Source organism: Haemorhous mexicanus, chromosome 3 (assembly GCF_027477595.1).
Source record: "Haemorhous mexicanus isolate bHaeMex1 chromosome 3, bHaeMex1.pri, whole genome shotgun sequence".
NCBI classification, from domain to species: domain Eukaryota; kingdom Metazoa; phylum Chordata; class Aves; order Passeriformes; family Fringillidae; genus Haemorhous; species Haemorhous mexicanus.
The window spans coordinates 62,869,075-62,894,226 of record NC_082343.1 but is presented as its reverse complement, the minus strand read 5'-3'; the positions used below and the strand labels follow the sequence as shown (position 1 = coordinate 62,894,226).

The 25,152-nt window shown below is 39.5% G+C and overlaps 1 protein-coding gene across 3 annotated transcripts in view; it reads right to left on the bottom strand.

Annotated features, from left to right (window-relative positions):
• SAMD3 (sterile alpha motif domain containing 3) overlaps nucleotides 1–25,152 on the bottom strand; it is a 40,716-nt gene that overhangs the window by 8,199 nt on the left and 7,365 nt on the right. For 2 of the 3 annotated variants that reach the window (XM_059842122.1, XM_059842121.1), the window contains 4 exons: nucleotides 22,244–22,351; nucleotides 14,356–14,541; nucleotides 13,949–14,033; nucleotides 6,975–7,142 (listed from right to left, as the gene is read on the bottom strand). In XM_059842122.1, coding sequence (XP_059698105.1) covers nucleotides 6,975–7,142; nucleotides 13,949–14,033; nucleotides 14,356–14,541; nucleotides 22,244–22,351 — 547 coding nt within the window. The remainder of the gene's footprint in view (nucleotides 1–6,974; nucleotides 7,143–13,948; nucleotides 14,034–14,355; nucleotides 14,542–22,243; nucleotides 22,352–25,152) is intronic. The other variant, XM_059842123.1, reaches the window with a different exon arrangement.

The window sequence follows — 25,152 nt, the reverse complement described above, 5'->3', positions numbered from 1 at the left end:
ATCTGTGACTGAAGACTCAAGTCTGGGAGGCACACAGATCATGAGGCTCTTTGCCTTCACTCCAGATGCCTTTTGACTGTGACTCGCCCCCTGCTATTCATGGTTCTACTTGGAACCATATACAAGCAGATTGTGTTAAGATGCTAACATTAAAGTAAGAAAAGATACAAACAAATAACTACTGGACTCCAAATTCCTCATTCCTCCCATCTCCTGAAGCAAGATGATAGTCATTTGATTGGAGGCAGATTTCTAAATAAAGACCTGATTCCTAAATATCCTTTTAATGGATCTTGATTCTTCCCAAGATACAAGATTGTATTCGAACCTTCTTGTAAAAAAGCCCCAGCTAGGAGGACACCTTTATGAATCAGTGTCACAGCCAAGGCAGTGAAACTGCTACATCAGTTTGTGAGGAGGGAGGGAGCAATTCTTATGCATGATGTGATCTCCAAGGTCTAAGCTTTCAGTTACTGTTGAAAGCCAGCACCATAAATCGTAAAGGACACAAATGTTAACACCAAACATGACTGCCTAATCAAAGAGTGATGAAAGCGCCTCTGGTGTTGACAGCAGACAACTCTTTGCTCTTTACATGGGTTTAGACCAACTCCTGAATGGTAAATGCAGCCTCATTGTTGCTAAGGACAAAGATAGAGATCTCTTTTTGATGAATGCCAACAGGACCTACTGGCTCCTCAGTTTGAGAGTGAATTCAAATAGGAGCAATGGAGTTAAAGAGGTATTTATGAGAACATTACTGCATGCTGTCAGTCTGCTCACTGCCAACCAGTGATCCAGGTTCCTCACCTGGGATGCTCTGGAATATTTCTTTGAGGCAACTCCTTTGGATGGAGATTAATCTGCTGGCTGGAAAGCAATGTAGAAAACATGTGATGGTAATGAGACCAATCTCCTGAAACAGCTGTGCTGTGGAGACAGCTTCAGTTATCAGCACTGAATGGGAAGTCCTTTAACATCATACATTAGAACTTGATGCTGATGGGTAGCAGTGTTGGTACAGCCTTTGTCTTTCATTATTATTGCTTTTGTCAGCTCCCAGAAGCTGCTAATAACATTTCCTTTGAAAAATGCATTTCGAATTTTCCTTGCTAGATGCCAATGCATATTCCAAGTCATGGTATTGCTAAGAGCATTGATATTGCTAACACTTCTTGATTGCTGGGTCTACCTGCATTAGTTAGCATCAATGCTCAAGGTACTCAAGGTAAAAGCATTTCAAAATATTAAGTAAGCAACACTACATGCTCAAAGTTTGATGTATGCACATCAAAGTTTTAGTGGAAAAATTACATTACAACACTTCAGTACAGCCATTGAATGATCATTTATATAAGCATGCTCACATTCCAGCTGTGTAAACATTCAAACACCTTATTTAGAGACCATTAATCTTAGAGGGAAAGGTGCCATCACCCCTGTTTCATTTGGGCATGGCATTCTCAGCAGAGATGGTACCTAATGCTGTACCTGCCAATAGTGCCCTAAGACTAATCCAAGAGAATTTCAGCATCTCATACACAAGTTGTTCATCCTCTGGGAATTTTACAGACATTTAGCTCTCTTTTTCCCTTGCTGTTGCCTTATTTTTCTCATTCCTCCCTTTTTCTCCAGCCATCATTTTCTAAATCCTATTCCTTCTAGACCTCTTGAAATCTTGTCTCAAGTTTCTGACTCCTGCAGTGGCATAAGATCATTGACAAACATGATGTTAGTTATCACCTCAAAGAAAGGCATATCCCTAGGAAATGTCTACCTTGCCTAATTTACCTAATCTGAGATAAAAGAGACTCCATCTCAGGGTAGACTCCACTCAGTCCTGATTCCTCCTTTCATCAGAAAAGACAGTTTCCAGATAAAACCAACAGGGTAAATTTCACCATTCCTGTACTGCATGATACCACCAAAGCAAGCACAAATGGTGCACCTCCTTGGCTGGGGGTCTTCTCTGCTTCTCATTTAGTCCTCTTGGCACAGAATTTGCACATTCACCATTTCAAAATTCCTGTTTATCTTCCCTCTACAGGAATATCAATAGATGTCCAACTTCGTGATTTGAAGTTTCTGCAGAATCCTTCTGCTTCTCCCAGTCAAAGTTCTCATCAAAGCATTTCTTGTCTCTATCCCATTGACACAGAAAGAAGACGGTGTGCCAGTTCCCCCTTTATAAACTGTTTTCATTTTGTTATTCCCGGCTCTGCTGGGTGTGGCAAATACTCCCATTTATCTGCAAACATCTACCACTATCTTAGCTGACATCTTGTCAGAGCCTATTTTTCCTTTTCACACCTAACTCCAAATTTATTTGTGTGACAGCTTCAGAGAAACCCTGATGACCTCACAAACAGGCTGTCATAAGATGTAAGAAATCAGAGGCTTTAGAAGAGGGACTGTACTCTCTCTCCATTTTTGTTTAATATCAACTACTAGCAGTCTTATAGCTTCTTATATTCCCTTACATTTCAGGAAGCTTTAGATACCCTTGGGTAGTCCCTTTGCTGAGATATTTTCTTATTTAATGTCTGGGATGGATTGAAGGAGCTTAATCCAGCTGCATAGATACAGCTATTTAATGGCATTTGAGATATAGTAAGAGTATCCCAGAAGCCTCTGGGAACAGAATATGATACTGGACCTGTGGGAAACACACAGCTCTCTGAATTGGCAGGTTAAGCCATGCAGGATATCTGGGGGCTTTTTCATTTCTGTATTCAGCTAACTGAGTTGATAGTGAAGTCACACATTCCATGAACAGCACCGCTTGAGACTGGCAAGATTTCCAAACTTAAAAGTTCTGAAAGGGAAAATTTGCTCTTTGGTCACTACCCCTGGGAGGATTAAAATAGTGTTTGAGCCATAAGCTCTCAAGATATGCAAGCCAACCATCAGCTCTAACCCCATTTCCTTCTCCACCACCTTTTGCCTTCTGACAATCCTTTGGCCAAGGACCAGGAAGGTCCCATCTTTCTGTTTCTTCTGGCTCCCCCAAGTCTAGGGCCCTTCCTATTACAACTGGCAGGAGGTGGTTTCCCTTACAGCTTGAAGGACCATAAATCTAACAAGTCCTTAGGGCAGAGGAAGGGGGCTCGACGCTAAAAAAGTAATGAGACCAGTCAGAACAAGCCACTGAACAGGCTGGTTTAGCAGTAATCCCACCCTCGCTGCAGAGGGGAGACTGGCTTTCTTTTCTTATGTATTTAACAGCGTGATCACCCTTGTCATGGAAAGCACCTTCCGTTTGCAGCAGATGAAGGTCATTATCATTACAAAACACTCTCCCCTGGATTACTGCAGCTCCGAGATATTTGCCTGACTGTGGAAAATGACTGAGAAGGATTCTCACACCGAAGCCATAAAATTTGTTGTTTATGGAGGCCTTCCTGATAAAACTCTGAATATCCCTCAGACACAGAGACTCAAATTAATGTCTGCCAGGCACAGTCCAAGCTTCTTTCCCTGGTGGTGCAACCTGATGGATATTTATAGGGAGCATCATTTAAATAAAAATCTCCTTTAGTGACAGACACCTCTAGCATGGGTTTATGTGCTTACTTACCATCATCCTAATGCCCTGCACTTGGTCAAGACCTTACACGTGATGCTAGTCACCAGAAAAAAAGAGTAGCTGCTCTTCAATCTTATTTGAATATACTGCTCTGTAATGAGGAATACATCAGCAGATGTTTTAAAGAAACTGGAGGAGAAAGACAGATGCTGCATCTGGCAGCAATGCCCTGCGTGGGAGCATACCCTGCCGAGTGTGCTCGAGCTGCTTCTGAAGGAAGAATGCCTGGTTGGAAGGTGAAGGGGCTTGGGCAGTCCAAGGGGCAGACATCATCTGGCTCAAAACACCACAGGAAGATTTTCCTGGCAAGCAGCTGGATTTTCACAAGAAGAAGTAAAAAGATTGGTTAAGGGTTTTAGTAGTAGTAATAACTTTATTACTCTTCTCACACAAAATAAATGCCAGGTGTAACAGTGAGACATTTCCTATCAGTAAATAATCTTTTCATCAGTTTCATGCCATTAACAATCCAAGACTATACTGACACAAAGCACACATGACAGGGTGACAGCTGATGACTGCTCAGAAGCCAAAGCTCCATACAGCAGTCAGCCGTGTGACTGGTAAGTAGGTCATCTGCTGGGAACAGATGTGCTCTCATCTGCATAGCCCTGCCAGTCGGCTTTGACCTGTAATGCCCTAAATGTCCTACTCTGCTTATCTAAAGGAGAGTGCGGTGCCCCAAAGGGACTAAGAATCCTTCACTAACTATTCTCCAAAGGTCTCCTTAACCTCCAATTCATTTCCCCACATTTTACCTCAATTAATTTTGATGTGTTGGCTTCTAGTTCACATAAGGCTGATTCATTCTTCCAGTCTTGGAAAAGGGATGAAGACAAGGGGATCTGGCTAACAGTAATTTGAATATATTATTTGGGTTTGCCTGTGGTATTGGCCTCTAGATAAAATATTCATTTTTTGAGACTAAGACACTTTAACAGTTTCTATTTTTCATAGAGTAATCAGTGCAAAGGATTGGCAGGAAAGTGCCTTTATGTGTGTTCTTAAATGTACAGAATGAAAATCCCCACTGCTTTTTTTAAAAATAATATTAAACATTTTGTTCCATTTTGCAGATATGTAGTGACATAATTTAGGATCTCAGAGTCAGACATCACTGCTTTCAATGTAGAAATACATTTAAAACTAACTTTTGATTTCCTCAAAATTATGGAATACATTCTTAATCCTTAATAGGGCCCACAAGTGTTGATTCTTGCATTTATATTTGTTTTTTTAATATATATATATATATATATATATATATATATATACACGTATATACATATACACACATATACATATACATATATTCATATACATACATATACATACATACATACATACATACATACATATATATATATATATATATATATATATATATATATATGTTCAGGATACCGGAAACATGAGAGAGAGAGAGAAAGTAAAGTTGTTTAGAGATATTCAGCATCCTCTCACCACCTTTAAGTTTAATCCTTAATTTGCTTACAACATTCAGGCTAGCAAAAAAGGCCTAGGCCTTTAGAAGAGATGCAGTATTTGTCTTTAATTTCTAAAGCAAACAAGGGCGACCAGTGCTGGCCTCGGGCAATGCAGTAAAAGAGTGGTGATTCCTGGTCTGCAGAAGCACAGCACAGAGCAGTTACACCCTATCTAGAGATAAATGAATTTTAGCATGCAGTCACTACAGGATCACTCCAAAGCCCTTCTCAATGAGCTCATAAGACAGAAAAGATCCACATGTGCCCTTTCCAAGCTTCAGCAGATAAAGGACGGCTAACTCTTAATGCGAACACAAAACCAGGAGCTTATAATTTCTTCTTTACTGGGTGTGAGACTGTTTATTGTTTTGCACCAAAGTCACAGGTTTCTTACTTCACACATGCTGCAAACCCTTCAACTAAAGCAAGCAAGAAGAGGTGTGTATATTCCTGAACATATTAACCCAAAGGGAATAAACAGAAATTACTGAAATTTCTAAAAACCAATGCAAACATGTATTTGCATTTTGTATAGGAAACTAAAGCCACCTTCAATCACAAGGGCAATATATGCAGAAATGCAGCCAATAAACCACCCTTGTTCCCTAAACACAGGGTCCAATAAACATGGATAAGCTAAAGATAAATATCTACTTACAGATTTTCTATATCACATTTGGACGAAATTGTTTAAATTTTACCATGTTTTAAATTCAGCACAAAGAGGTGGGTGCAGTATTGGCAAACTTGGAACCTTAATGAATTTATGAAACTGTATAAATTTATTAGTATGCTTCAGACACTTACTGGACAGTGATAACTCTCTGAGTTCTCCAACTAAAGGAATACACAGCAACTGCATGCATAGATTTGTAAACATGCCTATGTATATCATGCATCTATCCAAACAGATTTTATATAACAAATGTGACAGTAGAATTTTTGCTACCAGCTCAAATACCTCTTTGCATTCTTACTTGTACAGAGGCTTCAGCTAGCAGACATAATTCTCTGTTGTTTTTCACTCTAATTAAAGGTATATAATCAAAAGCAGAATAGAAACTGTTGCGGTGTGAAGCAATATCCTGTCTCTCTTCAGGTGTGTCAACCTGTCCCTTCCCCTCCCCCTTGCCCCCTTCCTAAATGCTGTCCGTCAAGCTCCACATTCCACCAAGGGTGTCGTATGATTGGCAGGAGTTCAAAAGATGCTTCTCAGACCTGGGGTCATTGGCCTGTCCAGGTGTCATTGTCCCCTGAGACCCTTCCCCTCCCACCTGGTTGGTGGCTCACCTATCCTTTCCCTCCCCCCTCCCTGTGGGCTTAAAAGTCACGGAGGCCATGCAGTCGGGATTCTGTTGGAGCTGTTACCAAGATTCAGAGCTCTGTGACCCTGGAGTAAACTCTGGATTTAACCCTCCAGCGGAATCCTCTCCTTTTCCTCTTCACCGTCGCCTGAACCCTTTCCACCAGAGGTAAACTGAGTGTCTACCATGCCTGGACTTGTTCCGAGTGCCTAACTGCAACCTCCAGCCAGCCAAAGGTGTCCCTGAGGTGAAACATCCACCTGCTACCTTTGGTCAAGAGCAGGGCTGGACGAGCCCAGGCACGTTCCACCCAGCAATATTGGGATTTTATTCTAATAGAAATACTGCATTTAAAAAAACAAACAGTATTTTCTGTCCAGCTTACAACTCTAAATGACAACAAACGTGCAAGGCATCCAGTATCAGGTTTAGTTCTGCTGTTGATACCTTAAAAAGTCAAGGGTCGGGCAATAGGACAAGCTCTATACAAAATGAGTTTAAATGGGATGAGATCAGTTCTTCCCTTTACTGGCTGATGGCCTTATTGTCAGCAGAGGAGCTGAAAGACTGAACTCAGTCAAGCACCAAAAATCTTACCTCTACCTGCCCCTGGACATCATCAAAAGTATTTTCAGCAAAATAAGATTTTCTGCTCTGTCCTCTCCTGTGGCCAAACTTGCATTTGTTCCTCAGGACTTGCTCATCATCCTCAATGGGTCTCCGCACATATTTGAAACGATCTTTAAGGGCCCGTTTCCACAGCAACTACATAGGGGGAAAAAAATAGCTGTCATCACAAGCATCTGTCAAAAATTTGCCCCAGCCTAAAGCAGGTCAGTTTTTTTAACTAACTCTACAAAAAAGTGTTTGCCATTAAGCAGAAAAGGCTCATAGGGCAGCACCACTGCTGGCTTCAGGATGGAAGGAAAGAGAAGCACCTGTGGTAAATGGCTCTACAGCAACCAACAGCTGGGCTAATGGCACTGCTGTGGCTTGCTGTTGACAACAGTAATTGAATCTAAGGGTTACATCTATCCTAGGCTACCAGTGAAACTACACTGTTGTCCCTTCCTCAGCTCTTACTTCATGCTCCATTCATGACATGGGGTAGTGAAACTACATAGTGAAGCAGATCAGCTCACAGGTACAACAGAAACTGCTGTGGGGTTTGGGGAGGGGCGTTTGGTGATATGTTTGGGGTTTTTTTTTAGTTTAGTGTATTCTTTTTCCTTTGCCTATGGCAGTATATGACTGGTTGCACAGTTTCATGATTATTGTGTCTAACAGAGGGGAAAGACACAGTGTGGCATTACCTTTTGCTGAGAGCCTGCAGTTATATTGGATCAAGGGTGTTTTTAAACTGAACTCAAAACTGCTGAATTAGAGAATTATTTAAATAGGTCCTAGCATTTGTAAGACACCTCAAGGTATTCAAAGTTCAACTTAAAGACATTTCTGCATTGCAAGCAGATACAGGTCCTATTTAATGCAGCCATTCATCACTCCTTGGCAGTCAAAGTCAGAGCTTACATGGCCCCAGAGCTTCTGTCACCCTCTTGTATTTCTTTATTCAGTTATTGAAAAGTCACTGCTGAAAGATGTAGGGACAGCCACTTCCTCATGCATCCTTAGGGACCAATGGCCATTTGCATGTGGCCCAAAGCTGGATGTCCCATGGCAGGAGCTAGCCATGCCATTGACACCCCGGGAAGCAATTTCTAAGCAAAGGCTGTTCACCACATCTGCAGGTACAACCTGCAGTTTTGAATAGTTTTGTTATTCCCCAAAATCACTTGCATATTCCAGTTACTGGGGAGTATCCAAGAGTCAGAGGGAAAAAATCAGTCAGAAAAGTGACTGCAAATGAAAGGATGTGGAGAGATTCAAGTATCTGTTACTTCCTTTTCTAATACTGACTCCAATATTACACTTGCTTCATACTATACTCAAGCCTGTACCCACTGACATGCTAAAACACAATATAAACAGAAGAATGATTACCCTAAATTTCTTACCAAAATGGTGTCATTTATTAGTCAAGGTCACATGATATGAAAGCTTAACTTGGTGTAAACCAGAATTCAGTAGAAGTAGACTTAGTACAGTATGTCTCTTTGCAGTGAGTCTGACATGCCTGCCCTTCTCACTCACAGGATACAGATGAGAGAGTTTCTCAAGAGATAGTGGTGAAGGCAGTATGACCTTGCATTTCCCCTGCCAAGCTTATTGTTGCCACTCCCCAGGTTCTAGCTGACCTACAGGCCCTCAATCAAAAAAAGCAAGACCTCCATTAATGGTGAAAAATTAGAATGGAAGAGCTGTGAGAATACAACCCCTGTGGGCTCTACTTCAGCCCTTCTTGAGCAGCCCTGGGCCTACCAGGGCAGGAGTGCCCTTCCTAGGGGGACACTCTCTGCCACCCTCCTCGGTGCCCTTACCAAAGTATCTTTTCACAGCCAGTCACAGTTCAGCACCCAAGAACTGGAAAGAAAGCAAGCCCATCTGCATTTCTAGTATGCAAACTTCAGGCTTAGGATGCTGCCAGAACAGAAGTCACCTCAGCACTAGCCTAAAGATAATGACTAACAATAGAGTTCCACTGCTCACCCAGTCTTCTCACAAGGCACAGTGTCTGCCTCAAGATGAGGATTATACCTCAGCACCATTTTCAGAAGCAGTAAGGTGACTACTTGCCTTGAAAATCCCACTTGTTGTTCACCTGAACCATTAAGGTCCCTAAATACATTTATAGTTCTGGCCTTACACATTTTGATGCAAATACCTCATCATTATAAGCTTAGCAAAATTTATGCCTAGCTTGCTATTTTAAGGCTCCTAAGAAAAGCAAACAAAAACCTTAGTTTAATGCTTCTTTGAAGTGTTTAACAGATGTTATAATATTTTAAAACATGATCATCCCAGAATATATTAGCAGCTGACAATTTAAGCATCCCTGTAGTTGAGCTTCACACAGTTTCTTTCTTTTGAAAATCTTTATTTGGCTACAAGGTATTTTTGCTTATTCTTTCACATGAAAGAATATGCTGACACCTATACAAGGTTTTAAATATCCCACAAAGTTAAAAATTTTCAGCTGTTTCATTCTCCAGTCCCCCCAGTAATTTAAGAATTTTAATTAAATCTATTTCTATAGTAGGATTGTCAGAAACTTAGGCAAGTCCCCTCTCACATACCTATTTCCAGAATGAGACTGCAGGCACATACATTTATGTGGTTTCCCTTGTGGGTAATGCATGCTCTAAAAAGGATGCTTTTGTTACCATTTCTGAACCAACAATTTTATTTTCTTATTGTTTTCCTGCTCTCCCCAGCTTCCCCCAAACACCACCCCAGGAAGGTTTACCTTCCTGGTAAGGAGTGGGAGGATTAGCCTGCGTCTATCTGACATAGGAGGGAAAGGATTACAGACAGATTAAAATCAGTCATTTACTAGCAAACAATCACTTTGTGCACAGCAGTTACATAAATCGGGCATGCCAGCACCGGCACCCTGGGCTTCACAGGCACCACTGGTCAGGCACGAGCTCCAGGGAGCTGCTCATTGCAAAGCCCAGCCAAAAGGGCCAGTGGTGTGGAGCAGGGAGCCCTGTCTCTCCCTTCCTCGTGTCATGTTGTCTTGGGACAATACGATTTTCAAAAGGTTGGCTGAAATGAAATGGAATAAGGGAAATGATTCTTTCCAAATTGTTGGGTTTAAGCCTTGTAAAATGGCTTGTAAAACACAGATCTTGCAAGTCATCAAGAAAACAGTGTCATGCCAATTTGCTTTTGACTGCTGTGTTCATGACCTTCACTTTTTCTATAAAAACTATATGTCTGTAACTTACAAAACACATCACAAATCTAATAAACTATTCCATGATTAAATGAAGACTTTTATTTTTTTTTTAAATATCATATGTTAGTTTAGGAAAGCATTGCTCTGTAAGTAGAAGGAAACACCATAGGAAAATTTCCTTATGTAGTTACTTTAAAGTACTCTTACCAAAAGTTAATCTTGGAATTAATTTCATTCCAGATACCCCACTTCTTAAATGAGTTTTACTATAAGTAGAAATTTTTTTCGAAATCATTATTTAGAATTTTAGATAATTCTTAATCCCTGCTTCTAGACTGACCTCATAAATAATATTCTTTTAAAATTCCTAGAACATAAGTGGCTTATTCATTACTTTATTTGTTAATTAATTTATTAAAGGTCATAATCATTGTCCTGACTATACTGAATTGGATATTCTTTGAAAAAGACTGATGGCACAGAAGCATTTTTTTTTTCATACTGCAAAATTAAATAGGAAAATTTTTAACCAAGAAAACAGAACTGTGAATAATCTACTAATAAACCTTGAAACCACAAATTTTTAATGACCTCTCATTGCAACAGTATGAGATTGAAAATATTAGACTATAGTTCGACATAACACACACATTATTTAAATTATTTGTTGAAAATAACTTGGAGGTGTAAATAAGTATTTTGGGAAACAAAATTCCAGTATTTTGGAAAAATCCCCACAAACAAACCCCACCAAAAAAAAAAAAAGGAATGCTACAAGTTTTGCAAGTAATTTTTTTTTTCTTGTCATGAAAATTCTGATGGTAATTTTAGGTGCTCTTATGTTTGGTTTTAGTTGTTTTTCCTCCATGTTCCTCTATGTTTGACAGAAATCTCTCCCTTTTATACTTGGTCATTTCACTTCATTTCTGCAAAAATGTTGCAATAAAAGTGCTGACATCTACAGTTGAAAGCTTCTCCATCCATGTACATCAATAACATCAAGTTCTTCATATTGTGATTTTCTGTGTTTTGCCAGAAGCAAATGTTAATTCTGGAATCCCAAGATCCCTCATGGGATGAATTTTCCCTTTCCTCATCCAGGAAGCCCAGCTGCCTGCCCCTGCCCAGCCACACAGGCATGCACGCTGGCCAGGGAGGAACTCAGAACAGTTTCTGCAGCACCCTTCCAGCAGCCAACACACATCCATTTCTGGTGGAGGGCTTTAAACTGCAAGACTTGTGAGTAAAAGTTAAATAGCAAGCAGTAAATGAATGTCATTAACAATACAGTGGTATAGAGCCTTTTACATGGCAGAAAGGATAATAACAGCAGAAGTGAGCTCCAGCACATCAGAGAGAATGCAAAACTTGGTACTCCAAACTGCAGTCAGCCCTTTTGGTTTCTAAATGCATGCAACAAGTTATAATTTTTTCTCAAAGTTGTAGGAGAAATAAGTCCAATAATTGAAAACAGACTTGCTGGTATTCTAAACAGTCCCCAATGACTTCATTGCACTACCACTACTGGAAAGCATTATTCTCAGAGGCCTGCCCAGCTGAATTGCCATGTTTGGTGTCTCCCATTCTCCAGCTTTAAAAGACACAAGAAGGAGGTGGTTATCTATCAAACACTGACATTTGTGCACAGCTGGCCACCTGAGGAGTCCACAGGGAGATAAGAACTTACAGAGTGCTATTCCTCCCTTCCCAATGTTGACACCAAAACCACATTATATGAACTGCCTCCCCAGAAGTTTATATATAAATGCTATTTAACAAAGAATGTAACTAGCATTTTTGATTGAAATACTACTCTCATGCTAGTCTTCCTTTCTACTTCCTTTTCACCTATCAGTTCCCTTTCCCTCTGAATTTTATTGATGATTTCTTAAATGTTTTCAATGTACTATTTTAAAAACTGTAATAATAACAACAACTGTTCAATTACTATAGATAAACAGCTTAAAAGTATTAAAAACTTCTCAGTAATCCATATTTTACCTCTTAAATTTTAATACTATTATCAGGAACAGAAAGCAACAATTATAGTCCCTTAATAGCTGGAGGAGTTTTAAAAGAAAAGTCTACAAAAATTTTGCTTTTTTTTAATTTATGAAGATCCTTTCAAGGAAAACAGACTGTTTGTTGTCAAATTTTTTTTGCTGTTCACTTGCTTCTTAAAGGTATATAAATTCAATTTTGCTGCAAGTCTTGAGATAAGTAGCTATGCATATATTGTAGGGTTTGTTTTAAGCTGTTACTGTTGTAACACACAACTGTCAGATCAAGAAAAAAAAATGTATTTATACTGCTTATGATCAAGAAGGAAGAACAGAGTGCCTAACAGTAGGCCCAATTAAAAATACTTATTCAGTCTCACACCTTCCTCCAAACTTAAAAATGCAGGCATACAACTTTTGAGCAGCTTTTTCTCTCTCAACACAGGCAGTGAAGAGGGGCTGGATCAGAAAGTGGTAGACAAGCAATATTGCAAACTGCTAGTTCCAGCTTCCTTGTTTACTTATTGCAGCTATTGCCAGAAAGCTTTCAAGTGAGAAGGGGGGGAAAGATCAAAAGATGAAGAATAACCACTCTGAAATCTCTCACATAACTTCTGCCATCCATGCAACAAGTAATGACTATTTCCTAAAGAACAGAGTTATACAAGTAGTTTCAGTCAGCCTATGGTCCTTCTGCAATTAAAGCCCTTTGAAAACCTAGCTTAAGAATCTCTGTTTTAAAACAGGTTTTAAAAGTTAAATGCTATAAAATTCTCTATAGAACAAACTGAATATCGTTCCAGCTCCTCATCACAGAGGGAGCCAGATGAAGCCACAGCATTACTCTGGACCCTGCCCAAGGACCACCACTGGGGTATTCAGAGAGGTATCCTGATTAAAATGAGGACAGGCTGTTTCTCTCTGGTCCTTTTGCTCCCTCTCTTCTCTTTGACATGTGTTTGTTTTCTTTAGTCCCTTCTGTTCAACAGTGCCTGGGCTCAGGGGAGAACTAGAATAGTTACCCTTAAGCCTCAACATTTTTTTATGCCCAAAATTATTTTGCTTTCTACAGTAATGGCATGTGAGATATATATGAGTCTCCTCTGAGCCTCACAAGCTTTTACAAGATGGTATAAAAGTATCACATGGCAAAGCAATGATGTGAAGTGAAAAGGTGACCACTGTCCTCCAAGACCACAGACAGATATTCTGAATCAGAAGTGAAATAAATGTAGTTCAAATTTAAATCATCTCCTTCCAATGCTCTCTGCTATTTCCCCCAATGATATTCCAAAATTTGTTTTTATTTTTTTTTAAATCAGACCTAGATTCTTTAGACCATAAGTATTACTGCATGCTGTAGTTTCATGTCTGACACACAATCACAATCCATTGCAAGAACATCAGTCACATGTTAGTCCTCACACAGACAATTTTCTAAAGAGCTGGCTTCTTTGTTTTGAAAAATAGAAAAAAAATCAGATTTAATTTCATCCCTGGGCAGATATCAGCCCAGAAAGAAAACACATACCCGACAAGTAACCAGGGGTTTCATCCACAGACAGGTCTGCATGATCTCATGGTAGCTTTGAGGTACAGCTATACCTGCACTAATCTTTAATTGACATAATGAAATAAGAATGTGATTTGCCAAACACAGCCAAGTGTGTGTACCCTGAATAGAGCCAGCATATAAGAAATTGAAATTGATTTCTTCTGAACTAGATTATTTTCTTGTGATTGATTATGTGGGAAAAGCCCACAATACTTACAAAGCCATTCCCATCTTCATCAAGGAATGGGTAAGCCTGGAGCAGAGCATTGACAACAATGTTATATTGCTGACTGTTCGGATACCTGTGCACACAAGATGGAGACAGAAAAGAAACACTTGGTTTTCCAGACAGTATTAAACACAGGAGTCTATACTGATCTAGATTAAATAATTTCTGACTATTTCTCAAGCAATCAATGGCCTTCCAAATAACAAAGGGCTCAGCTTAATGGCTTACATGAAATCTTCCTATTGGTTTCAGTAGGAGTTGGTTTAGTAGGTGTCAGGCCCTTAACCTCTTTTATTTAAACAAATATATCAGAGAATAGCTTTACATTCATTTGAAAATTTATGTCTGCAGACAACAGGTAGTGCCCCCAAATAAATGTAATGGTGTTGACTTACAGTGATCCTTCCAGGTATTTTGTCATGTCTGCTTGTAAAAATTCAATAATTCTTATTCTCATACTGTGATCAGGGCATTTTTTTTCTGCTAATATGCACTTGACATCATAAGGGAAGTCTGGCAAAACATAAGAACTTGTCCACTGCAACATCTTGTGTCTCGCAAAAAATGATTTCAGGTTTTTTCTGTAAAAGAAAAGATTGTATAATCACCATCACACACCTTTCTTCTATGGAAATGCAGGCAGAAGGGAAAGATAAATACATGGGAAAATGCAACACAAGGGAAAGTTATTGCTAGAGAAATTCAAGGCCTGCTGTCTCTGTTTCTGCATAAAGAATACCTACAAAAGCAGCGATCAATACACACAGAGTTAAAAAGCAGATGTCAAATGTGGAATGTTATAACCAGCAGACAGCAGGAGGTGCTTCCTAACTGAAAGCAAAAAACAGAAGTCAGTGGGGGCTTGCTGCTGTTGCAAAACATCTTTTTCTGTCTTCATTTATAATATGTTTCCTCTCTAGTAAGACAAAGAGCTTAATTGAATAAAATACTATACATGGCATTATTTAAGGCTGTCCTCCCACAGGGGAAGGCAAGGAAGGGATGAAGGCAGTTATCATCAGCTCATGGAAACAGAGCAGACACAGCCCAGCAGCTCCTGTCACAAGAACACCATGACCACTGTTTACAGAAGTCACACCCCAGGTGGGGTGTGCTTGAGGCAGGTTATCACCACTGGCTGCCCAAACCCCACTTCTGAAAGAACACGGGCAAAAGTGGGTCCCGACAGCCAGTTACAGTCTCAATACGTCCTTGAGCAGGTTGCTCTATAACTCTCAACCTTTCTGACCTGCTCATGCTGCCACACCACCTTGGCATTTTTTAATGTATCTTGTGGGTTATCAAAAACTCTACATCCCTGGTACAGCTGACCAATGCCAGCCCTACCATGAATGGCAATGCAGTGCTGAGGAAAAAAAAAATAGCTTCAGTGCTGTATTCTGCTCCCAGCATCAGTAGAAGCACTCAGCACTACCATTCCCCCACGCCAAACAGGCACAAAATGGTCAGGGCTGCTGTCTTTTCCAGCTCACTGGATTTCATGGGACACAGATGGTTACCAGTAGATGCAAAGTGCAGTGAAGTTCTGTTTGTATTTTGCAGCCTCAAAAGAAAGCAAAGTTGTGCAGGAAGTGACAACACAGACACATTCATGTCCTTTTTTGGTGATCAATTAATATACAAATAGGAAAATAAAACACAGCTTGGATTCTGAAATCACCTGGAAATCCCTCCTATGCAAACAAAGTGCAGATGTTTGATGTAGCATCAGTGAGCAGCTCTGCAACCCTAAAGTTTGCATCCTGTACCTTCACCAACTCTCCTGATGGAAGTGACGTAGCACGCAGGCTGCAAGTTACTACATAATGTTTTCAACATGCTACCATTTAATATAGCTCAAAAGTGGACAGAAGTTTAAAATTTACAGTATTTTTCATCTAAGCAGCACTGAAATTCCTTTTGTTGTAATATCACTGAAGCCAAAAAGCCATTTCCAAAAGTGGAGGGGTTTATAGCAGGTTCCATTTGGGGACACTGGACTACATTCAGTCACCTGGGAAAATAAAATTTTCTTGCAGTTGGGATGGCTAATAATCAGGGAATCATGGCAACTCTCCCATCCACCAGTCCCTTCACACTCGCCATGGCAACAAAAATACTCCAAGTTTCACTTATCTTCATTTACCTTACCTAACACAAAATAATTCCTTGCTCTCCAAACAAGATCCAAAAATTCCTCTGGTCTCCACAGTACATGAGATTAAGTATTTTACTAGTTTTAGCTGGACTCATGGCTGTTGGGAAGTCATGTTAAACATGTGCTGTAATATTTCACAATGAAATACAAGCTTGTTTGAAAAGAAACACAACTCCACATAAACTTTATCCTCAGAAACACTCACATGCAAACTTGTTTAACTAAAAGAACAGCTCAGTTCAGCTGCAATGCTGTCCTCTACAGTCAAGGAAGGTTTTGGCTCTACACATAAATCCCAGTGCACGTACATTTTTGAGATTTAGGTACAAATACATGTAGCCTGTTTCTGCTCGTACCTCTTCTAGCTAACCTGAGGAAGAAATTAGATCAAAATCTTGAAACTGAAAAAAAAATCTTATCAAAATCCCAAGTTACATCTTTTCCTGTCTCTCAGTTCTTGAGGCTTTTGATTCTACAGCTAAATCAATGCAATGGCTAGCTAAGGCAAAATTTCAGTGTCCCTCTTTCTCCGCTGTCACATGTCTGACTTACTTACACCCCTTTCTCACTGGTACCAGGAATCCTGCAGAAAGTTACAAGGAGCTACAGTGACAAAGTTCTTAATTATTCTTTTCGTTTCGTTTTCTCACAGTTTAAGCCCTCAAAATGACTTCTCACGTGGTGAAACAAATACCAATTCAGATGAAGCAAGCTGGTCTCTCTATGCTTAGCTGCAGTAAGGAATTGCATCCTAAGAAGCACCTCCTCAGCAAAGAGACAACTATTCACAGAGCTTTTACCACTCAGCTTTTGTAGATTTCCACTTTAATGTGCTCAGTCACAGTCTCACACAACTATTTCCTTCTTTGTCTCCATTGTAGCCTTACTCTGCTCACGCACAGCGTGTTTACTGAGACATGAAGCTATAAAACAGCATTATTTTGGGAGGAACCATTTGTCTGCTTCAGATGGAAAAATACCTCACAGCAAACCATCCAACCAAACAAAAAAACAAACACCAAAAAACCTCACAAAGAGCCCTCAAAGACCCATCTATTTGAATTACATAACCCCTGGCATCCCTAAACCCATGGAATACCTTGTTTTACTGCCAAAAAGACAAAGAGTAACACATTTGCAGTGTCACCCAGACCATTCAGTGATGGTTTTAGATTACGCTGGAGAGAAAGAGTGGGGAGTAAACACAGCATCATCCCTCCAAGTTCAGCGCCATGCAACATCACACAAACACACAAAGCCACCTGCATTAACTGCAACGAGTCAGTAAAAATAATCATGGTATCAATACAGACAACTCAATCAAGATAGCTGTGTGAAGTGCCACAGATACCTAGAAACAAGTTCAAATACTAAATCATAATAAGACTTTGTTGTTTTTAAGCTTCCTGAGCATAATGTTAAGAAGGATCTATTTAGATCATTTAGGGCAAAATGTGATTTAAAGGCCAACTGAGCACACATAAATGTGCTGTGTGGCACAAGCTTTTCTTATTGTCTGCTAAAGTCTGTGAGTCAGGCACCCACTGCTGTATCTTGTATCAGCTCAGATCCCATTTAGTCAGAGGACATGGAAGTTAAGAAGAAATTTGCTGACACCGATGAGTTGTTCCCTTTTTTGGTATATCCACATAAAACTCAGTACATTGGTGAAGTCTCAGTAGATTCCCATTATTCACAAATGAAAGTCTAACCTTTCACATGTCTACATCACACATCAGCAAGAGACTCTGGTCTGAAGATTTGTAGCCTGGAAGAAAGTCCATGTCAACAAATCCAAGGAAGAAACAGAGGAGAAAACAAGGAACTTGCAGATGCAAAAGAAAGGAAAAGTCTTCGGCTGTAAAAAAACGTTCAATTTCCCTAACACATGTATAATGTGCTTTCAATTTTATGACAACATTTAAGGTTGCAAAGTCTATTTCCATCAAAAGGAAGAAATTATGAGAGAAGATAAAATAACAAAAAAACTTTTCTGCCTCTCAATAGTCAGATAAAAGAGGGCTCTGTTTTTCTATTCACAATTCTGATGTCTGTGCCTGAAAGATCTTCATGCCATTCTCTTTTAGTGCTTCGTTGTCATTTCCAACTTTTGAGCACAAATACGAGGTTTCCCAGTTATTCCCTCAAGCCTGGGATTTGCAGTCTACCTAGTGCTTGATGATGTCTTCTATTTTTTAGTTCCCACTAAACACAAGGGCAGGTATCCTTTAGACTGAAAAAGAAGTTACCCACAACTTCAGCAAGGCTGGATGTGGGAGCTGTGAGATGTGCCAAAGCTGCCCACTTCCCAGCAAGCTCCCACTTCAGCTTCCCCTGCAGTACCCATTCTGTAGAAACCATCATGCTCAGTATGACCACAAAGTTATAGACAAAGTTAATCTGCTTCCAAAAAAGTTTGTGAGATGCAGACACAACCTTCTTCTAGAAAGAGTCCAGGCTTTTCAAGAGTCTGAGGAGCTACATCAAACAAGGCAAGGCTTTGCACTTTCGCCTTATGCGAGGGCAGCAGCTGTGGGTTGCAGAAAGGGGGAATAAAAATATTCCTTAGGGAATGAGACTGACAAAATTGCCAGTTAAATCCAGCCATTTAAAAGAAACAGGGTTTATTTGTATTCACCCCTGTAAGATATGTTATACTGTAGTCAAAGAATTTTATGGGGTTTTGGAATTTTTGTTGTGCTGCTGTTATGACTTTGCTAGACCTTAATAAGGCAATGCAGGTAGTGTCTTCTGCAAGTCATTTCTAAGACTTGCTCATTTCTGGTGTGGAAGAGACATAGCAATTTATTTCTTTTTTCCTGTAAACTTCTGTGAAAGACTCACAGCACCATGTCAATAAATTCAGCTCTGATGACCTGAGGTGCTCCGAAACCATGAGTCCTGTTGTCTTGACTTTCAAAATATCGAGGCAATAAGAACTGACAATAGCTATTATTATGAGTCTTCTATGTCTTGTAGGTTAGTATCCTTAACTATCCTGCTGCAATAACAGAGACATGAAATGCTGACGTAAAACAAATGTGGCAGAAATTCTTGCATCCACATAAATTGAAAACCTAAATTGAAAGCATCTCCCCCAAGCCCTGAACAAACCAAACCAAAACTCACAGATAAGACAGGTTTCATGAAGATGCAATAACAATTGAAGCGAAATGATCAGAAATCATAAAAATGAAATTGTTCTGCTGGTATGTTATACCAAAGGTATAATCAAACAGCATCTGACAACTGTACTTCTGATCAAAATAGACAGGCAGTACTTCTCTCCTACTATTGACCACTGTCAAAGACTTCACATTTTTTTTCAAGTCAGCTTTTCATGTCCTTATGAGCTAACTGAAAAAAAGATCAGAATTATTTCCGGTATGTGTGATGATATCAAGAATAAGGTCTTTGCTTAGAAACTAAGAAACTCTTCACCTATACATTAAGAAAAAGCATAAAAAGCACAGTTCTGCTGAGTTTTCATTGTAGGATTATTGCTACATGTGTGTGTATATGTATGATATATAAAAGTAATATTTGCCCTGCAAATGGAGGGAAATGATTTGAAGTAATTGACTGGGTGACAATTTTTCAGGCTAGCTACTCTTTTTCTCTTTTCCTTTGAAAATTTTCTTTTCTTTTCTTTTTTTTTTTAAAGCACAAGCATAAGTGTGCTTCTGATAAAACACATCAGAGAGATGAACAATACTGATGTATAGGTTATAGGGGAGGCAAAGGAAGGAGCTCTCTAAAGATCATTAGCAGAATGACAGATCATAATTAAAGACACTTTAGATGCAGCTTCCCAGCAGTCAGGGCAGTTGTTGCAGCCTGACCAAAAAAGATGTGGGACCTGCCTAGTTAAAGACAGTTCCTCCACTGAGGAAATGAATGACCCATGCAGGCCATCATGGCCATCTTAGAGATGGATGCCAGATTTGTAAGGGCAAAGGTAAAGGTAATTGTAAATCTTCCCATTTGCTGTCCTGGCTATCAGCTCAAATTTATGCAGCACCAGCACCAATATTCTGTCAATGCTGGAAATAGCTTTATTGGTATATGAACACTTAGCAGGCCCAGGCTTAGCTGAGCACTGACCACATCTTCCAAACTCACAACAAACAGGGAAGTTCAAACCTGTTGAAGCTGGCTGGAAGATCTGTTATCCTCCTTGTGCTCTGAGCAAATTACCCCAAGGCATTCAGACAGTAAACCTGTTACACAGCACTCAAGAGCTACAGAACAAGTTTTTATAGAAAAAATAAATGTACAAATAAAGATGTACCAGGACATTACTCTTGAGGGAAAACAGCTGGACCATCATAGTGGAAACAGTGGAAAAGGGTTACATTAGAGACGTCATTTTGCTAAGGAAATATGTTGAGGAAAGGCAGACAGAACACATAAACCAACCAATAAAAGGTTGGTTTTCCACAGCAGTATCAGGTATTTACAAATAATAAAAGCCTCTGTCTTAGCAACAAGATAAACCCCAGGCTGTCAGGAGCCATAAGTACTCCGGTACAGAAAAGCAGGACTATGGGAAATGTATTTATTGAATTTTCCTCTGTGTCCATCTTATTGTCTTCACAGACAGGCACTGCCTCAAGATTAATCTTCTTGGGAGATTAAAAAAAAAGATGGGCTGGTTTTACTTCTGTCATTGTGTCAAAGAATTATTCCATTGCAGTAGCTGCAAACCTCATCTGGTTTGATGTATGCCCAATTTCAATACAAGTAAACAAATTATACAATTGCTTCGTCCAGTTAGCCTTTATTTTTATGTTTAAACAATTTTGATATTTTGGTAATATTTAGTAATATAGAAAAGTATATTTAACACCATTGTTACGACTACCTACACAGGAAATACAGAGAAACTTGGAGCTAATTCACCAGCACTAATAATCCATAAAAGCATCCACTAATTCACTTCCAGCAAAATCATACAGTTACCAAAGCTGTGGCTGCATGAATCTTCTGGGATAACAAAACCAAAGCCAAAAACAAACCACAAAAACCCAATACCACAGACAAATTAAAACAAAACAAAAATCCAAAACCAAACAAACAAAAAAAAATCAACCAAAATTTTAAGTTTTTCTTTTCAGATTGGATGAAATGAATGAGGAGACAGAGGCTGTAAGTATAATCCTGGCCAAGTAACAATAACTTAAACTGTGCATTGTGTAATGGTTACTCTGATTTACACAACCCATTTAAAACTCTTTACACAGCACAAGGTAAATTAATTAAAAATAAGCCTCCTCTAGAAGCACAGGCTAAATATTGCAGGATCATATTAGTGGTTTATTCCAAGGGTTCAAGTGATTTGGGTTCGTTTCTTTGATAACAATTCTGACAGGACCTATGGAGTTTTTGGGATGTTTTTTAAAAACAGAAGTACCAAGACATTTAAAAGCATGAAGTCATATCCACAGGGGAGAATGGCAGGGGTAGAAGTTGTAGCAGGTGGAAATAAAGGGGGATAATGATAAGCATACAAAGCTTTGGAAACACGAAAATAATTGCCTTGAAAGAGGAACAGGGCACTCTGTCAACACTGACTGCCCATCTCAAAGAAGAAAATCATGGGTAGGAGAAAAAAAAAAGAAAAAAAAAAGAAAAAGAAAAAGAAAAAAACCACATCACATTGCCTCACCTCCAGTTTCTAGGCAGGCTTATTTTGATAACCAAGGAAAATGAGTGTGCAAATGGAATCAGCATGCCTACCTTCCCAAGTGCTATATTTAAGATGCCTCAAGCACACAATTTATTGAAAAGCCATATTCCACTGTGTAATGACTCATTTGTCAGATTGCTGTTGAAAACACATATGTAAAATACGATTTTTAAAAATCAGATAAATAAAGACAAACCTGTATCTTGCCTTCTGCATGAGGTAACACAAAACAGTGAGGATGGAATCACACCTTCAGGCTATTGCATTCAGTCAAACAAATTTCTGTTCTTGTTGTTTTCTAAATACACCTGGATGTACCTGAACCTGACCTCCAGTAATTAAGATCACTTTTTAAAAAATATAAATGAAGCAAGATGAAGTGTTTATGTAATCTTCAAAAGGCAAGGAAAATTTCATTAATATATTATAAACTCACTTTTGCTTTAGCACTCTATGATCAATTAGTCCTTTTAGGTTTCCATCTGAAGACTGATACTTCTGCTCCACAGGACCAGAAGAAATGAACATCTGTCTGTCAGTAGCCCTAGAAGAAAAAAAGAACAAAAATCACTCTCATGTCTTGTGCAGCTTATAGAAAAGAGGATATTTAGGGTTCTAAAATACCAGTGGCAGAAACAGAAAAGAAGAAAAATCAACATATCAAATATGTCAGGATTTTATACGCTCATGCCTCTTAACCAATTTCTCAGTTCAATTATCAAACTGACAAATTAAAAGGAAAACTGTAGAAGGTTCTGCCTGCTTATATTCTAATTGCTACACAGCTACAAATCCCAAGAAAATCATCCTTCTCAGAGTTGCAGGGTAACATCCATCTTAATGATCTGGCATCCCCAAACTTCTGGGAAAAACTAACCACTGCAATGGAACATGTAAGGGGTGGGCTGAAAGAGCTAATTACACAGCATTTCAATACTTTTCTATTTAACTAGAGTCTTGAAAATTTGTTGTTTTCTGGAGGTTAAGTCAAAAACTTCAAGTCAGTTTTGCATTACTCCAGATCTCCGAGTGCTTCCTGTTCTTACAGTCCACTCGTCCTGGCCATTTGCTCCAGCTCTAGCTCATCACTAGCAACAAAACTCTAGATACCCACTTTGCTATGAGCCAGTCCACTATTTTCCATTTAATCTTTGTGTCCACTTCTCTCCCTCCTCATATTCTTGTTATTTCTTGTTTTGGTAGATGTGTTGGTGGAAGCCAACATCAGCAGTTTTACCCCATACTGGGGGAAAGGCAGAGCTAAGATAGGGGATACTGTTATGCTGCCAAGAATTCATGGCAATCATAAAACACAATTTTTTTTCCCTAAACTCCTCTCTTCAGAACATCAGAACTCTAAAAATGCTTTAGAAACTGTTCCAGCCTCAGCTGCATTCAACACACAAAAGGTTGTTACTGGAAATGACATTAAAGTTTGTCATATTTATAAGGGGAGTTCTCCCTTTCCATGAAACAATATATTTCAGCCATGCAGTTAAACGAAACAACAAAGAAAAACCCTTAGTATATTCTCTGTGTGGCTCTTAGAAACAACTGATTGTGGAAGTGGAAGGCAGCTTAATATTTACCTGGTAATGTCTATGTGTGAGCTCCTCATACACACATAAGCAATTTCTACTGTGTGACTGAGAACACTTCCACTGAACCAGTGACAGACACAGGAAGCTATTTCCATGTCCTAATCCAAACTGCTGGAGATGTAAGCCACATTCTAATTAGCCAAATCTATTACTTCCACCCAGAAAGTGCTCACCACTGCACTCCAAATTCCACATCCAGCCAAGGACTTTGTTTCTGTTTCTATCAGGGAAGAGAGGTCAGCACAATTCACACACAGTCACAGGATGAGCCAAGGACACCAGGATAAAGAGGTGGCAGCCAGGAGTGCACCAAAAAGCACTGAGGAGAGCATTTGTATAAGAAATACAACAGGGAAATACTGCTGACAGCTCTAGGAGGCTCCACAGTGACTTCAGCTGACCCAGAAAGAGACTGTGACAATGATGATTTCTTCCCTGCCCTGAGCCCTCTCAACCCTGTCACTGGTCCTGGCAGGACGAGCAAGTTCTGGGAACTGGCCTGACTGAGAAATAATTCCGCAAAACAGAAAAGATGATTGGTTTTCACCTGGGCTCAAGCACTGCATGATAGGAGCTAGGAGCATGCAAACTCAGATTTCACCGTTGTTCTCTGGCTCCACAGGAGGACCACACACCCAGCTGCGGATGCTACTAGCTGCAAACCTTAACATGGTTTCTCTACTCACTGCAATTCAGTCTAACATCAGGGAGCAATAGAAGAAATGTGAGTTCACATCTACTGTAAACTACCAGAACTGTGAATTTTACATTTGTTCAAAACAGTGTCTCGTACACTTAAGTCATGAGTCCTTGAACTAGACCAAAAGAAATCATTCTTACAGGATTTTGTTCAAGATGTACGGAACAGACAAAAATAATTTTGAACTACATCACCAAGAAAAGCACTGCAGTGTTAAGAAAAGAGGGTCAGAGCTATCTGCATATAAAGATACAACTTTCAGTTTTGTAACAAAATACACTTTTCACTATAGGTGATTTTCCATAATTTTATACCCCAAAATGCACAGAATCTATTGACTTTTTACTCATCCTACATCATGACTGAATGCATCTTAAACTTATTTGAATTTTATCCTGTCTTGCTGACACAAAAAATATTTCAGGAACGGCAGCTTATTTACTCAACTTCCCTATAAATAGAAGGATACCAGCAGCTTATTTTCCAGGAAGGAGACTAGATAGGGAAAGATTTTGATGTAAATAATATTCACTAGGATTTGATATTTTAAGCTTTTTTTTTTTTTTTGAGTCTGCAGAACTTCACAGCAAAAGTGATGCACTCATGCTACTGCAACTGCGTGCTCTTTGTGGGACAGCGTGGCTGACCTGCAAGAGCTGACAAGCAGTCTCATCTGAGACACAGCCTATGCAAGCACCCCTGACAAAGTCAGAAATATCCAAAGCAGCATTCTAACTGCCCTAAACATAAGGACACGTTTTCTTCTGAAGCCCCTGCTGAAATTGTGGTATATCCACCACACTTTGGATGAAGTACAATATACAGAGTAGTCTTCCTCACAGCAGACACCTCCACCCCTAAAGAAGGAGTTTCCTATAAATCAAATAGAAAGGCCCTTGGTGCAGAGAACTGAGACTGGCTGTGATCTCATACTTCAGGCCTGAGATAAATCTTACATGCAGTGACTTGGTCTTCTTCCTGCAATCCCCTTCCCTCCAATGGTGCAGGAGCATTTGCCTCAGGAGTTTCACAAATACTTCCACA